Source organism: Gymnodraco acuticeps, unplaced genomic scaffold (assembly GCF_902827175.1).
Source record: "Gymnodraco acuticeps unplaced genomic scaffold, fGymAcu1.1, whole genome shotgun sequence".
Classification (NCBI taxonomy): domain Eukaryota; kingdom Metazoa; phylum Chordata; class Actinopteri; order Perciformes; family Bathydraconidae; genus Gymnodraco; species Gymnodraco acuticeps.
The window spans coordinates 1,921,517-1,938,179 of NW_022992336.1; the positions used below are offsets into that span (position 1 = coordinate 1,921,517).

General features: G+C 43.3%; 2 protein-coding genes across 14 annotated transcripts in view; both read right to left on the reverse strand.

Annotated features, from left to right (window-relative positions):
* LOC117541455 (transmembrane protein 65-like) overlaps window positions 1-7,293 on the reverse strand; it is a 45,051-nt gene extending 37,758 nt beyond the window's left edge. Inside the window, exons 1-2 of the mRNA XM_034208618.1 lie at window positions 7,049-7,293; window positions 6,424-6,767 (exon numbers count right to left, since the gene is read on the reverse strand). Coding sequence (XP_034064509.1) covers window positions 6,424-6,742 — 319 coding nt within the window. The 5' untranslated portion in view covers window positions 6,743-6,767; window positions 7,049-7,293. The remainder of the gene's footprint in view (window positions 1-6,423; window positions 6,768-7,048) is intronic.
* A 919-nt stretch (window positions 7,294-8,212) lies between these two features.
* The window catches only part of LOC117541445 (protein MTSS 1-like), a 50,923-nt gene continuing 42,472 nt past the window's right edge, over window positions 8,213-16,663 (reverse strand). For 3 of the 13 annotated variants that reach the window (XM_034208591.1, XM_034208590.1, XM_034208589.1), the window contains 7 exons: window positions 15,823-16,087; window positions 14,387-14,500; window positions 13,615-13,854; window positions 13,224-13,436; window positions 12,527-12,686; window positions 11,878-12,132; window positions 8,213-11,659 (listed from right to left, as the gene is read on the reverse strand). In XM_034208591.1, the coding sequence (XP_034064482.1) occupies window positions 11,133-11,659; window positions 11,878-12,132; window positions 12,527-12,686; window positions 13,224-13,436; window positions 13,615-13,854; window positions 14,387-14,500; window positions 15,823-16,087 (1,774 nt within the window). In that variant the 3' untranslated portion in view covers window positions 8,213-11,132. The remainder of the gene's footprint in view (window positions 11,660-11,877; window positions 12,133-12,526; window positions 12,687-13,223; window positions 13,437-13,614; window positions 13,855-14,386; window positions 14,501-15,822; window positions 16,088-16,663) is intronic. The other 10 variants (XM_034208594.1, XM_034208593.1, XM_034208595.1 and 7 more) reach the window with 7 other exon arrangements.

Below are 16,663 nucleotides of genomic sequence, written 5' to 3' on the forward strand. Positions count from 1 at the left end.
GCTGTGTGGACGGGCTGTAAGGGCTTTGCCTCTGGGTAAATGATGACTGATGTTGATAAGCCTGTCAAAAACGTCAAAGTCAGCTGGCAGGCCAGCGAGAGAGTGAGATCAGCATCACTGATTCAGCTAATCTGCAGCCCTAATACAGCACAGGTAAGACGATCCCTGAGGGTATTAATAGCACGAAGGTGAGGATGTCAGAGGCAGGGCCTGCACTGCCCCGCAGGTGAGAGAAGAGGAAAGAACCTGTCCTCTGCCTACAGTCATGTTATTATGATCTTAATTGTTTGAGAATTTTGAGTGGTTTTAATCCTAAGAAATGTTATGTTTTGATAACCCAAGACATTTCAATTGATTTGGTTGGCGTTGACAGAGAAACACTTCGGGGCTCTAAATCTCGCTCAAGATGTAATAACATCCCTCTATTTTCATGCCACACTTATATGATGTAACATTTTTGCTGGTAAGATTTGAATGGCCTTTGGTGCAACTTGAACATGTTACATTGTTCCAAAATCAGAGTGATACTTTGTGTCTCTTTGTGTGATATTAACCCCGCCACCATGAGGATCATCAAGGATTTACCACTCAGTGTTGATATTACTCGCTCGGAGCATGTGGTCCGGATGCAATCATCCACATCGGACAGGAAAATAATGATGTATTATTAGGAGCTCCGAGCATGGAGAATCTCATTGAAACGCCTCGTAATGATAGGTCAGCTTCTCCAATTGTCTCTGGCAATTCCCCAGAGTCAGAAAACAGAGTGGGAATGAGGAAGGTATTTCATATCAGCTGATAGACAAACAGGGTTATGGTATTTTTTTTCTCCCCCTTCTAAAAAAGGTGATTTAATATCTGAAATGAGGAAAACAATATCGTCGAGAAGGGCAATGATCATTACATTACATTACATTACATTTAGCTGACGCTTTTATCCAAAGCGACTTACAATAAGTGCGTTCGACCAACAAAATACAACTTGAAGAAAACAGAATCATATAAGTACATCAGGCTTCATAGAGCAAAAACATTTCAAGTGCTACTCAACTGGCTTTAGATAAGCCAGTCCTTTATTAGTATAAAAGTGCTTCGTTAATAGTTCTATCGCTCGAAGTGGAGTCGAAAGAGATGAGTTTTCAGTTTGCGCCGGAAGATGTGCAAGCTATCTGCCGTCCTGATGTCAATGGGGAGCTCATTCCACCATCCTGGAGCCAGGACAGCAAACCCACGTGTTTTCGCCGATGGGAACTTTTGGTCCCCCTCGCAGCGAGGGCGCAGCGAGTCGTTTGGCTGATGCAGAGCGTAGTGCACGCGCTGGGGTGTACGGTTTAACCATGTCCTGGATGTACGAAGGGCCAGATCCATTCGCAGCATGGTAAGCAAGTACCAGTGTCTTGAAGTGGATTCTAGCAGTTACCGGAAGCCAGTGAAGGGAGCGGAGGAGCGGAGGAGCGGAGTGGTGTGGGAAAATTTAGGAAGGTTGAAGACCAGACGAGCCGCTGCATTCTGGATGAGCTGCAGAGGTCGGATGGCACATGCAGGTAGACCAGCCAGGAGGGAGTTGCAGTAGTCTAGGCGTGAGATGACGAGAGCCTGGACCAGAACCTGAGTCGCTTTCTGTGTCAGCTGGGGACGTATCTTCCTGATGTTGTAAAGCGTGTATCTGCAGCAACGGGTTGTAGCAGCGATGTTTGCAGTGAAGGACAGGTTGTTATCTAGGGTCACACCCAGATTCCTTGCAGTCTGAGTCGGGGAAACAACTGAGGTGCCGATGTTGATTGTTAGGTCAAGAGTGGGACAATCTTTTCCCGGAAGGAAGAGCAGCTCAGTCTTGTCAAGGTTGAGCTTGAGGTGATGAGCAGACATCCACTGAGAGATGTCAGCTAGACAAGCAGAGATGCGTGCGACGACCTGGGTCTCTGAGCGGGGAAAGGACAGAATTAATTGGGTGTCGTCAGCGTAGCAGTGGTAAGAAAAACCATGCGGGCTAATGACTGATCCGAGCGAGTTTGTGTACAGGGAGAAGAGGAGGGGACCAAGAACAGAGCCCTGAGGGACCCCTGTAGTTAATTGACAAGGGTCGGACTCAGACCCTCTCCAAGTCACCCTGTAGGTACGGTCTTTCAGGTATGAGGTGAGGAGGGAAAGTGCTGAGCCTGAAACTCCAAGTTTTTGGAGAGTGCGAAGGAGGATCTGATGATTCACCGTGTCGAATGCAGCAGACAGGTCCAACAGGATGATGACAGAGGAGAGGGATGCAGTTTTGGCAGTGTGCAGTTCTTCCGTGACAGCAATGAGAGCAGTTTCTGTGGAGTGACCTGCCTTGAAACCAGACTGGTGCGGATCCAGAAGGTTGTTCTGATTGAGATAACAGGAGAGTTGTTTAAAGACAGCGCGTTCAAGTGATTTAGACAGGAACGGGAGGAGAGAGACAGGCCTGTAGTTTATAACATCAGACGGGTTGAGAGTGGGTTTCTTTAGGAGAGGGTTTACTCTTGCCTCCTTGAGACTGTTTGGAAAGTGACCAGAAGTTAGAGAAGTGTTGATGAAGTGGGTGAGAAACGGTAGAATATCAGGAGCGATAGTCTGAAGGAGGTTTGAAGGGATAGGGTCCAGAGGACAGGTGGTAGGGCGGGCAGAGGTAATGAGGGTAAGAACCTCACTTGGAGAGAGAGGGGAAAAGGAGGTTAGTGTGTTGGTGGAAGGAGGGTCTGGTGACCCAGCGGTGAGTAAAGGTGAGTCAGAAAAAGAAGAGCGAATATCATCAACCTTTTTTTCAAAGTGAGTAACAAAGTCGCTTGACAGAAGTGAGTTGGGGGGAGGAGCTTTTGGAGGGTCCAAGAGGGTGGAGAAGATGGAGAAGATGGAGAATAGTTTTTTCGGATTGGAATAGGAAGATTGGATCTTATCTTGAAAGAAAGTGCTTTTTGCCTGAGAGATCGAAGCAGAGAAAGAGGAGAGGAGAGCCTGATAGGTTAGGAGGTCGTCACGGTGTTTGGATTTCCACCGTTTCCGCTCTGCTGCCCTAAGGACGGTTCTATTAGCACGCAGTGCATCATTTAGCCAGGGAGCAGGAGGGGACTGACGAGCCTGCCGAGATGTGAGAGGACAGAGAGAGTCCAGAGTGGATGAGAGAGTAGAGAGGAGAGTTTCTGCAGCAGAGTTTGGAGGCAGGAGTTGGAACGAGTCAGAGGAAGGGAGGGCTGAGAGCACTGACGAGGCAAAGGTAGAGGGGGAGAGGGAGCGAAGGTTACGGCGGACAAGTGCAGGATGGGAAGAGATTAGTTTGTTATGTTTGGAAAGGGATAGAGAGAATGAAATGAAGAAGTGATCGGATGTGTGGAGCGGGTTTACAGAGAGGTTAGAAGTAGCGCAGTTCCTTGAGAATATGAGATCAAGGACATTGCCAGCTTTATGAGTCGGTGGGGACGGAGACAGTGAGAAAGCAAAGGCGGTTAACAGAGATGTTAGTTCGTCTATCTTCCCCGTCTGGAGGTTGAAGTCTCCGAGAAGTACAGCGGGAGGGCCAGTTTCAGGGATGTGTGAGAGCAGATTATCTAATTCCTCCAAGAAGTCCCCAAAGGCGCCTGGTGGACGGTAGAGAACAACAATGGTTAACTGTATAGGATGGGTTACTGTGACGGCATGGAATTCAATGGTGGAAGGAGTGAAGTTAGGTAGCTTGAAGAGGGAAAAGCTCCATTTGGGAGAGAGCAGGAGACCAGTGCCACCTCCTATGCCAGTGGGTCTGGGTGTATGGGAGAAGGAATATGCAGTGGAGAGAGCTGCTGGGGTGGATGTGTTGGATGGAGTAATCCAGGTCTCAGTGAGAGCAAGGAAATCCAGAGACTGCAGGGAGGCGTAGCCAGAGATGAAGTCAGCCTTAGGAACAGCTGACTGGCAATTCCACAGGCCACCTGAAACTAGATGTTGGATCTCAGTGAAGCATGTGGGATAGACGAGAGCAGGCCAGTTATATCGATTACGAGATACACGGGGCCAGTGATAATTGCGAGAAGACACATGAACAGGAATGGAGAAAATACACATGATTATAGCATGAGGGGCTAAACAACCAAATAAAATAAAACAAAATAAAAACACCAGCGATACTTAGCTCAATCAAAGTAGGATTTGCCTCCTCTTTGCCTCCCTCGTGACTCCTGTAGGACTCTAATGTCTTTGCCAGTCTGACGCTGAAGCTGACGCTCCAGGAAAGTGCTACCTAAAATGGACACCTGATTACTGAGTTCTCACAGCTGTGGGGCAACGTCCTTTTAATTAGTTAACTCTGCAGCTGGTGGCCCTCAAAAGGAAATCTAGACTGGCTTCCTCCTGATTTCTTATTGTCTTTTAAGTCAATTACATTAAACCCTAAGTTATAAAGTTATGAGTTTAACCCTTAATACAGTTACACCTACTCAATAAAGCTCTTAGTATTCTACAAATGTTTAAATCAAAGTTAACCCTAGCAGTCAGTTAGTTCACTTTTAAGGTTTCAGTCAAATGACTTTTCCCAAGTTTCTGTCTGACCGATACTGTAGCGGTTTTGAGTTTTAAAAACACAATTCCAGTCAGATCAACTACAGAGCCATTACAACATCTCATGGTCTTGTAGTCTTTTTCCTGTTCGCAATATTACTGACAATGCCAAGATAACAATCATTGCCATCATCTGCTCTACCATCTCTGTAATAACCGCTTAAAAAAATAAAATTAAAGCATTCTTGGGTTCAAGAGAGAAGTGATGGACTACTTTGACCCAGTCGATCCTGTAAATACTCAATACAACCACTGACATGCTTACCTTCCCTAGTTAAACTTGTTTTGAAGCCCTTTTGCATTGAGAGTTAATTGTGATGCAACATTTGTTTGTCTTTTTCCTCCATAAAAGCTACTATGGCAATGTAAAAAGTACAAATGCAGAACAACTAAAATCTTAACTAGTACTTAACTAAACATTTAAGCCAATGTCAAAGGGTTGCTTATGTTCATAATGTCAGTCTGGGCTGTAATTTGCACATGTTGTTGCTAATTGATATTTAGAGCCTCACATACTGTACCCTGAGGAGAAACAGCACAAACAACACTATTCATAGCAACTGATGCATGTACGCTCAACATTCAGCAGTCTGATGCTATGGCTTAAAGGAGCCTGGTGTCGGAGAGAGTGCACATCAAATAAGAGCATTAGCTTCAAATTGTTGATGTGGAGGAATTTACAGACTTAATCGATTAGTCTGACTTCAACTTCTCTAAGGCCAGAGATATTTGAAGTGACCTGCAGGTATCCCAAGACAGGGAATAATTTGTCCATCATGAGACATTGGACTAAAACTTTTCTCAGAACCACATCACCCTGCAGGAAAAAAGCCACAATGCTTCATACATAAACCACAATTCTAGGGCAATGCTGAAACAGTGGAAGGAACATTGATTTTTTTCCCAACATTTACTTATGTACAAAACAAAGCCATTAGACAAAAATGATGAAGGCTAAAGATTTAAAAGAGATTTGTGGTCAGATCAGCATACTGTCTGAGAGAACCTTGTGTTATGCGGTTCTCTTCATCACCACTCATGTAATTTACCTTCTTTTATTGTCTGCTATCCATGAATTGATCGCCGCACATACTCCTTTCTTTTTGCGTAGATGGACATCCTCCTTGCTCTTCCTTTAATCTCACAATGTCCTTCTATGTCATGAAACTTAGCTAATGCCTTACTTTTGGAAATAACCTGCTACTGTATTTAAGCGTATGAGTGATCCCCACTGTCATGCTTGGTGATGCTTGTGGAATAGATATGTAAATGAGAGTAATGGTGACACTATATTGATCCTCTCTACTCTCAGGGGAGGTCAGGGTCGTCTGAATACTGTCACAGGGACTGGCTACATGAAAGTATGACATGATTTATGCAACAAAGAAAATCTATTAAATGCTATCCTTGTACCCGACTTGCAACATACAACTGTTTTACACTTCTATTAACCCTAAGAACATTACAAATCAAAGACGTGATGTTAGCAGCATTATACTCTAAACCACGCTACAAGTTACTTCATGTTATGACAGCCTGTTCCTGATGCTGTAGCTTGTGTCAATTGTGATTCCAATCCAAAAATCAAACCCCAGAGTTAACTGCTTGTCATTGCATGTTATATCCAGTAGTGAATAGAATATCTTACTGTGACCTGCAGTTGGGGATGAGTAACTGAGTTACACAACACACATTATCATCAATTATAAATGTATTCATTAAGCATTTTCTGATAAATATAACATGATCTGCTATGTTGTATATAATATTAAAGATAATTTGTATAACTGAACTGCATTTCCATTACCGTCCCACTCCCTGCTGTACACCATCTACTGTTAATATGCATGCTGTAGGCTACTGTAGCACCTCCCTTACCTTGAGCGATGGCTATGGACTCGAACTTGTGCAGCTCTCGGAGCAGACAGCTCCTCTCGGTGGGATGGAGAGTGTAAATAAACTCCTTGGCTCCCCGGGGAGAGTCGAGAGGGTCCACGTTCTCCCTCAACGGGTGTGTGCCCAGGTGCCTCCGCTGCCCCAGCATGGAGAGAGCAGGCTCTGAGGTGCTCCGTGCACAGGACGCTATAGCGGGGGTTTGGTGGCTGCTGAGTCCGGCTGTGGCCAACGCAGACCCGGCTCTCAGAGAGAGGGTGGGCCGCAGGACGGAGCGCAGACAGGGCAGCATCGCGGCGGGCATGGGGGTAGAATAATGCTCCGGAGACCTAATGGAGAAGAGTGGAGGACAATAGAACATGAGTCTGCCCATAATACAACATGACATGACAATTATGAAATAATGTCGCTGAAATTTGAAATAACCGTTGCTTCCATCGCGTGATAACACCCTGTATCCCCGTAATGTATTGCTTGATTTGTAGAGAGAAACACGGTGCTGGCAACAACAATTACATAATATTTAACAAAATACCAAGTCAAAGCTATTTTACGGGCCCTCTGAGAAATATAAAATAGGAAAAGGTTCAACTTGTCTGTTCGGACGCACCTCAGTCGATGGTCCCGCTGTCCCGTCCAACAACCTCCACAAGAAACCTTGAAGCTGCTGCGGAGAATACGTTTCCTTTTTACCAGCGGTGAAGTTTTGTAGATACCCGAACAAAAAATATACCTGAAACACTAAACTGGCAGCAGTGTTTGAGGAAATATCACATATTTGCGAGCGTTTTCCCGGCTGCTGTAACCTCTGGCTGACAGGATGGTAGGAGGCGATGGGAGGAAACGTCATCAGCCCGAAAATATTTTCCAATAGCTGCACTGCTTTCCTCCGTGCGTAACTCTGACGGCACCGCCAGACGTACGTTCAGTATAAAGCCGTAAAATGCTTTCATGTTTAGTACGACAACAAGCCACGTCTGCTATAATTAAATATAAAACGAATTTGATCCTGCATACTTAAAAAGTGAAATTAAATGTTAGGGATATAAAAGACAGGCTGTTAATATCTTACAGGTGTTGTAAATGACTGCTTGTCTGTTGGGTGTGTGCTCTTCTCTGCTATTATGCACGCGGGTTATTTGAGCTATTCCACCAACAATCCACCACACCCCAGGAAAAGATGACACCATGTGGAAGTTATGAATCAAGCAGGTATGTACTGTACTTGAAGAACAAAAATACCATATAACTCCCAATCCAATAGTTAGGGCGTTTATTCATGCCCTTCGGTGTGAGGGGGGGGGGGGGGTGATTTGTGGTTTTGACTGTACTTCAATTGATTGGACCAGTGTTTTCAAGCCTCTGAGGATGGGGAGTGATGCATTGTCCAAGTAGAACGTAAACAAGGTTTGGCTGCTAAAGGGAGGCATACAAGAACGCCCCCTGGTGGAGAAAAGGCTAAGATTTTTTTTCGTGTTCATCGTTGTCCCAGTTTACAGTTTGAATTTACAATCAATTAAATAAGCACACATTTCATTGTTCTTTTGCCACATGAGGGTTCAATCTGCAAAAAAGTAATTTAAATTAATTTCCTGCTTTCAAAAACAATTGCAAAGCTTGAAGTTTAAGTCAAAAAGTTCAGCAACAAAATTGTCGACGATGTTTTAGGCCTGTAAAAAAACAAAGTCGTAGGCTAGTTGTCTGATCTGATGTCTGATTCTCTTGAAACACACAGAACGTAGACTTGCACATTCAAGAAGTCAGTGAGCCAAAGCAAAATGTATATGTTTTATTGTATTGCTAAAGCTGTCATTACACAACAAATAACAACCTTTTCCTTCCGGAGACAAACTGCATCTTAGCCTGTTAAACTGTACAGGGACATACCGAGAGGTCAACTCTCCTGGGGGGGGGGGGACAATAAGCTAAAAACTATTAACGAGTTTGAACTGTTTATTCAAACCCTCACAAACTCTAAACATCTTATTCATAGGATATACTGGCATGTGGCAACTCTGATATAATATATATATATATATGCTAGTAATTTAAATATGGAAATTACAAGTCGATAACATAAGTTTTAGACAGGTGGACGGCCAACAAAACAACACAAATATAAACATCATCAACAATATAAAGAACTGAGTGTTATGTTAACCAAGTCCCCCTGCTTTGGGTTGAATTAAGATATCTTTCTTTTGTCATCCCTTCTTTTGCTCTCATGTCTCCTTTTGTACAATTATGTTACATTAGAAAACTTCTTAAAATATAGAAAAAAAACTGAAGTTCATGGCAAGATGTCAGGTCAGATTAAGCCAGAGTTCAGCTTCTTCGCTCTAAAATAATGCATTTATTTTTTAAATGTGTACATAAAATGATGATTGAAGCACACTTGTTGTGAAGGAGATGCCCATCTTGAACAAACTGATGCTTAACTGGACTCAGCTCTGCATCATGCAAACATTTCCGTTCCCAACATGTGAAACCATAACACTGATGCAGGCCTCTCCATTATCAAACCAAAACTGTTCACTTTCAAACCATATGTTATCATTAAAATGACGTGCGACTGAAATATGGTACTTAAATGAATCGCTGCAGGACGGTATTGAGAACATTTAGCTGATGAAACAACACATCAGATAGTACATGCACAGATAGAGTAAACAACTACTCTGATATTTTATATATGTATAAAAATAGGTTGAGAAAACAAGAGATTTAAAGACTGAGAAGAAAAATAAATAAAAAATGTGTGAGTTCTTGGAATAACCTGTAGAGCTAAATAACATCTCTACATCTTGTAGAAGCCATGGTCTCACCGAGATTGAACTGAAATGAAAATGAAAATACAGGCTCAGTGATCCTGAGTGATACTAGTCAGCCTATAGTCTGCAGTCATATCTCCAATGCATCTTATTGTCAGCATAAAAACTAAATATTTTAAATTGTACCACCTAAATTGACATTTCTAAACCAATACAATGGATTGGGATGCGATTTCCTAGTTTTGAGGGTAATACAATCTGTACGTACTGGACCTGTGATGCTACTGCAAAAACTGAAAACACCCAAATTGGAATTGAATGAAAACCTTATTAACAAAAGGAATAAAGCATGCACGCTACATGCTTTCCAAAGAAGACAACAAAGAGTTAGCTATAACAGCAACCAGACAAATAAAAACCAGTATGGCATTACCATGAAAACAGCTTTCTACTCATAACTTTCAGAACATCAGCAAATATTTGTCCTCCTTATTTAACTTTGAGTTTGACATGGCATATTTATACTTTTTAGTACAATTGCATTATGGCTAATAAATGCTACAAAAAAGAAGGGGCTAATATAACTGCTAATATACGTATAAACACAAATCACTGAGGACTTCTACAAAGCTCAGCATGTAGATACTGCAGATTCAAGGATGATTTCATAGTTGTAAAAAAAAGAAAGTGAAAAATAAAATGAAATCATATCCTTAAGGTAATAGGGTTTGATGATCATATGTTCAATGAGCATCCGGTTTTAAGATGTTTTGATTGTGGCAGTGTGGAGGAGCAGAAAGAAATACAGAGTGAGAAGCACTGACTAAAGTCCACAAATATTTACAAATCATGTAAATACTAAAACAACTAAAACAGGACGTCACTTATAGAGTCTGTTAATGTCACGGCATCAACCATGTGACGCTTTAGTCACACTGTAGTCTCCTAAACCTTTGGCTTAGATGATTTTCAGTCTGCAACACAACGCAGGTCCTTTCCTTTTGGAGGTTGTCTGTATTGGTTCTTCCCCTGCCTATGTTGGCTCTGTGGACATCTCACATATTGAATCCTTTGTGAGTGGACAGCTTTAACACAGCCATCAGGGCGTCCCTCCATGTAAGCGGTCAATACAATTCAGGAGGTGCCAAATGGTGCATTTCAAAGCCACCACTGCTTTCTTGTGCGTCTGTTATTTCTCTCTTGATGCTGTGAAGTACTTGCTTGATTATTGTGCTCCTTCTGCCAAGTCACTAGGCAGTTAGAATGCCTATTTGTCCCGCAATGGTACAACGCACTCTTAAACAATGAGATTACACATAGTCAGTGTCTTTTTACACCGAGGAGAGGCAGACACATTGTCCTTGTCAAGCCCTCAGCTTCAGGAAGCATACTGGATACAAAATATATCTTTACGGTCCTCTTAAAGAAATGAACGTACTGTGGTGTAATGCTACTCTGTACTTGTGTTGTCAGCAAAAAGCTGTGGGTTTTGCAAAAGAATATTTTAGTGCTTAGGGCGACAACCTTAATTCCAGGCCCTATGTGAGAAAGTAGATCTTACCTTGTACCCGTAAAGGCTTGTGTGGTGTTATTGAACTTTAACAAGGATTCATCACCAAGTAGGCATGGGATGCATTTCAGGTCCAAACCAGTATTTTAACAAACTTTGCTTTGCACAATTTCTGAGGCATCTTAAGCCAAATCAGAAAATGGGAACCTGAACAATAGCATATGTTTTTTCTATGTTTAATCGTTATAGGTGGCTTCTGCAGTGAGGAAGGTTTACAGAATGAGAAAGGCTACATGTAGAACAGGTGTGATACATTTCTCATAGTAGCATAAGAAGCCTTTTGATTCTGTACATTGCATTTTTATAAGCAACGTTTTTCCTAAAGCCTAACTGTGCTCGTGTTTCTTGTGTCATCATGCGATGCGTGGTGCAGAGCGGTCGCTAGTGAGGGTTCTCTTGAGCTTCACCCCTTTGCGGATGGCAATCAGCATGTTGCCCTCTGACTGTTCCTCTTCCTCCTCTCCTCCTCCTCCCTGCTGCTGCAGCTGGGCAAGTGGTGCAGTGGGGGGGTTGGTGGTAGCCTGACCGCTCCAGGACATCACAGGCCGCGTGCCAGCGCCCTCCACTCCCGCAAATGTTGGAGAATCTGGGTTTACGTCTCCTTTTCCCCTTCCCCTCTCCTCTGAGGCCCTGCTCCCATTGACTGCCCTGGGCAGGTCGGGCACCGTAGGGATTTGTACCGGGATGACGGGCGTACGAATGGGGATGGGGCCTGTGCCCGTAACTGAGCCTGAGCGGCGGGAGGAGGGTTTTGAAGAGGGGGTGCGGCGGATTGTGGCAGTACCAGGGGTGACAATAACTGGACCGCGGTCCGTAGAGTAGGAGCCAGAGGCATTATGGGAGCTGGATCCAGAATAAAATCCTTGACTTGAACTCGGACCTGCAAACACAAATGGTCATTTCATTTAATAACAAATTCCATTTTTTATTTGCCTTAATGATTTATAAAGAAAACACAATAAAGGATATCAAGACAAGAAAAACATATTAATCTGATGAAGTATTACTATTATAAAACATGTATAAAGAGTGTTCTAAATAAGAAATATTAGCATCAACCAATATGATATCGTAAAAATGTGCAACACCAGTGTATACCTGTAGGTGTAGCAGGATAAGCCCCAGTGTGGATAGGTGTGGGGGGGTAGGGCCCCTGTGGGTAAGACCCCTGTCCATGGTACGCAGTGTGTGTGCTGGGCAGGCCGGCGGTGGAGGCGGGCCGTTTGCTCTGGAACATGAGGCGGTAGGACTGACTGATGTCACTGTTCCTGGGGATGGTGGAGGACTTGTCAAAGTCAGAGTGCTGCTCAGGCTCCTGGTCTCCAGCCATCGAGAAATAGTCATAGTCTGAAACTAAAGAGAACACATAGAGAGGTTAACAATGAGCTGATACCACAACATAGTGTTTTATGATAGTAGAGGACAAAAAAGGGGTTACTTTAGCTTCAAACTTAAGACTTTTTGTGAATGATAACAATATTAAAATAATTTTTTTTAAAAACGATACTACTAAATATATTTAGAATTGTATAATGCAACATCATGCACAATGCATAAAGTCCTGCTTCCCAAGTCTTTTTTTAAAGAAGATTGATTTGAGATAATCTAATAACAATTAAGGCCATATTATTCAAGATTGAAAATGAAATGCCCTTTTTAAGATCTGAGGGAACCCTTAAAAAAAGAGAAGTTTTAGTAGTGTTCTTAAAAAGATGGTGAACATCAGATCCTAGATGTAATGTGTTACCTTGTGAAGGTATGGTGTCTTCAGAGCAGCAGGGGGTGTTGGTCTGAGTGCTGTAGCCGCTGGAGCACTGGATGGAGTCTCTGCTGGACCTCTGGGTGTCCAGCTCCAGACCTCGGGCTAAAGCCAGAGCCAGCTCCTCATGGGCCTCAAGTTCACCAGCCTGGAGCAATCACCCAATGAAAAAGAACATTCAGTATGGTTTCAAAGTCTCTCTACAGCCAGGCACATTAAGTCATTAAAATCATTAGGGGCAGCTCATGAAAGTCATTAAATGGGAACATTAATGGTGGGAATCCCATGACTGCAAAAACATCGGCCTGCTAGAAGTTGAATGTGACGTCATCTGAACTTAGCATTACAGATGGCATTAAATGTGGACTGACCTATGTTATTGTTGTGTGCTGCAGCATAGTATTATTGTTTTTAGGCACAAAAACAAGACAGAATGTCCGAAAACATATAGACCTTCGCAAAATATAAATCCGATGAATCAACAATGAACAGAGATCCAACAGTAGACCTAAGCTAACAGCAAACTTCTCAAAGTCATAATACAGACAAAAGTGAAAAAGCTAAATATAAAAAGACACATAACACAATAAATATGTGCTATAAATAACACAAACTAACGGCTGGCTGTAAGTGAGATGGTCTAAATGAGGCAGGCTGTGTTTGTATGAGTTTGAGACTGACTGACCTTGAGCTGTGCAGCTACAGTTCTGTTCTTCTCCTCCATGGATACAGATGTCTGTAGTGCAGCCAGAGGTGGTGCTGAGGTAGATGTCAATGCCAAGCTGCTATTATTACTCAAACTACCATTACTGTCCACTATAGTAGGGGTCCCCTTGTCCTTCTTCCTCCTCAGTGTGTTGACCATAGGCTGGTCATAAGGGCCCGGTTTAGCCCAGTCCTGTAAAGAAAGGCATGTAAGAGTTCATCGTTAATACTTCACATTACTCTGAAGTGCTTCTGATGAACACCTAAAACTATTTCCCCCTTCTTTCCAAGCTGCAGATTTAACCAAAAATGATCAAACTGATAAAGAATGAACTTGTTTAACAAAGGAGGATGGGATGTGATGAACCAACCTTCCAGCTCGGGACTCGTGATGAAGGCACCATGGTGGAGCCCAGCGTGCAGTTTTGAGGGTGGTCTGGCAGCAAGGCAGAGGCAGGGCGAGACCATGAGCGAGTGGGGCAGGAGGAGGTGGTGTGGGATGGGGATGAAGGAGGGAAGAAGGCAGTGCCTGACCCTGAGCCCAAACTCGCCTCGTTGCTATGAATGTAGGGGGAATGAGCTGGACTGTAGCTGTCAAAGCCGTTGGACAACTGGATGTGTGTGCAGGAGGGAGGAGGGATGATAACAAAAACAAAAATAAGGAACAATCACAAAAAGTGGAAAAAAATATTATAATGGTAAACAATGGAATACAAAACACAAAATAAATAATATCACAAAGGGTCGATTATGTTAAGGGAAATCCCCAAGGTTTCTTCCATTTCTTCCCCATTAACTTTGGGGTTTCTGTGGAAGTTTTCCTTGTTCGATCTGAGGGTCATATTCGTCCCCTGAGAAAAATGTAAAATGTATGATTTTGGGCTATATAAATAAACTTTGATTGATTGAAAACAGAAACAATAAGAAATCCATATGGAATATGTAAAATATATAGAAAAATAAAATAATAAAATATATATATAGTAAAAGGAAATAGTAACAAATGCAGAACTGAATAAAATAATGGAGAAAAAGACTTCTGTGCTAACGTCGATGCAGTGAACACCCAAGTTAGGAGTTTAGTACGAAGAAGTTGTGGTGCATTTATAAGAGAGAGGGGGGAAGTGGATGAGTGTGGTTCACCTTGTCAGTATCGTGCTGAGGTGCACTAGCAGCAGCTAGAGGAGAGGGGGAGCTGCAGTCACTGTGGAGCTGCCCAGTCTCTGAGACCTCAGAGAGCCTGGAGCTGGGACAAGGCTGGGACAGCGAGGGCAGCAGCAAGCAGGCAGCAGGGGGAGACCAGAGGGGGAAGAGGAGGGGGAGAGAGGAATTGAGACAGACGGAGGGGGAAGAGTTGCAAAGACAGACATGTCAGCAGGTAGACAGAGAGGAGCGGTTTGTTAGAGAGCACGGGCAACTTTTCCACAGTTCTCAGCAGTTAGTGGGGAGAACAGCCAGGTGACAATGGAGAGAGTGCTCTGGGAGTCGTATCAGCACTATCTGCATGTGTTGGAACTTTGTTAGAGGAAGGCACAGGCAACGATCTTCTTTTGGATGTCAAAAGCATCCTCACAAACTTAAACTATGTGACACATTGTATCATCAAAGAGATCGGCCCTGGTTATTTTATTAACAAAGACACTTAATCTGTAGGGAAATAACCTTTTTTGTTGAACAACACCCCTCACAAAAGTGTGTATTGAAAAAAGGATGGAAATGGAAGAGATCCACATTATGTGTTTAAGCACTATCTTGTGTTTATTGAACTTTTGTTAGCCTAGTTTAGCCATGAGACAGTTCTCTTTCACACATGCACTATTGCATCTACAACCCCAGGTCTGATTCCTATGACTCTTCTGTATATGGGTCAGATATGGGCTTGCCAAACCACCTTCCCTGCATCATAAAAACTTGGAGTCTGTCTATACCAATGTGTTCTGGAGAGGGGAACTCTGGTTGCTGGCGTGCTAACAAAATGTCAGCTAGTGCAGCCGCTTCTCATGGTTGATCTCAAACCACAAACCCCATGCCGATAATCCTCTGTGCTCTCACATTGATCATTATCGGAGACCTCGTGTCAGATGGTTGGATAAAACTGACAGAATGAGACCTTCTGATAGACACACACTCTGCGCCTGTAAAAGAAATGACTGTCCACACTGTAACATGTCATTTTACTGTGATACATTTAATGAAAATACAACACACAGTATAATCCAGCCAAACCGCAGGCTGTCACAGCGGTGGACTCTTTAATAGCAGGATGGGGGTGACCTGTATTGCCCTGGGCTCCAATGGAGGCAGACACATTTCCTAAGCATTTATGCAATAATAATAATAGCGGTGAAATGACTTCACCATGATCACATAGAGTTACTGCTGCCAGCTAACTGCCTCTCATGATGGCTGGGGAGATGTGTGAGGGGAAGGGTTGTGTGATTGCGGCTTTGGGGTTTTATCTCTGACTACAATGACTTGTAAATCATAGAGCATATGCGGTTTATAGTCTTGTCTCGATTAGTGTACATGCAACACTTTGAGGGGATGTAAAGTGTATGTAACTGAGGGTTTTTTCTTACCTTTGTTTCGGCTGCCATTGGCGAGGATGATTTGGACGTTGTGTATTGGTCGTGGGATGAAGAGATGAAGCCCGAGTCGTGGGAGGAGATGCTAGAGAGCCGGGCCGGGGCCTGCTGGGGTAGCGTGGAGCTACGGTACCGATGACGGGGGTGATGGTGGTGGAAGAGGTGGTGTGAGGAAGAGGAGGAAGAAGAGGAGGAAGGAGAATGAGAGTGAGAGCCACTGGATCCCCTGGAGTCACTACTGTTAACGCTGTTCAGACTACTGTGAAAGGGGAAGGAGTGATGGGTGAGGGGAGGACCAGAGGAAGCAGACATTTGGCAGTGACAGGCCGGGTAAAGAGAATCAAGTGCACCCAAAGACATGGATTGAAGAAGGAAAGTTGGATAAGAAAGGGAAAAAAAAGGAATAAAAAGGAGGGCGATGAAGGCCGGGGATTGGGGAGAGACAGGGTGGGAAACAATTAACACGGCACACCAAGATGCAGCAGGCAGTGACTGAGGCCGATCCAGTCAAGGCAACAACACAAATCAACATAAGAGGCTTGACATCATAATGAGGATAATTACAGGATCTGGAGCCTTTGAGGATATTCACACAGAACACTAATTAAAAGCAAAGAGCATAATTACTGTGTGAATTCAATCTAAAGCAGATTGCAAAAATACATACAATGTAATAAATCATTGGAACAAGGCAAAACTATACCTAGTTTAAGCTTCTAGTACAAAAAAACGAGTAACAATTATAATTTGCAAAGAATCAAAATCATAAAAATGGGCGGTCTCTCAATGATTTGACAGGATTAAAAAAAGACTTGTTGGGGACGGAAACTTTAAT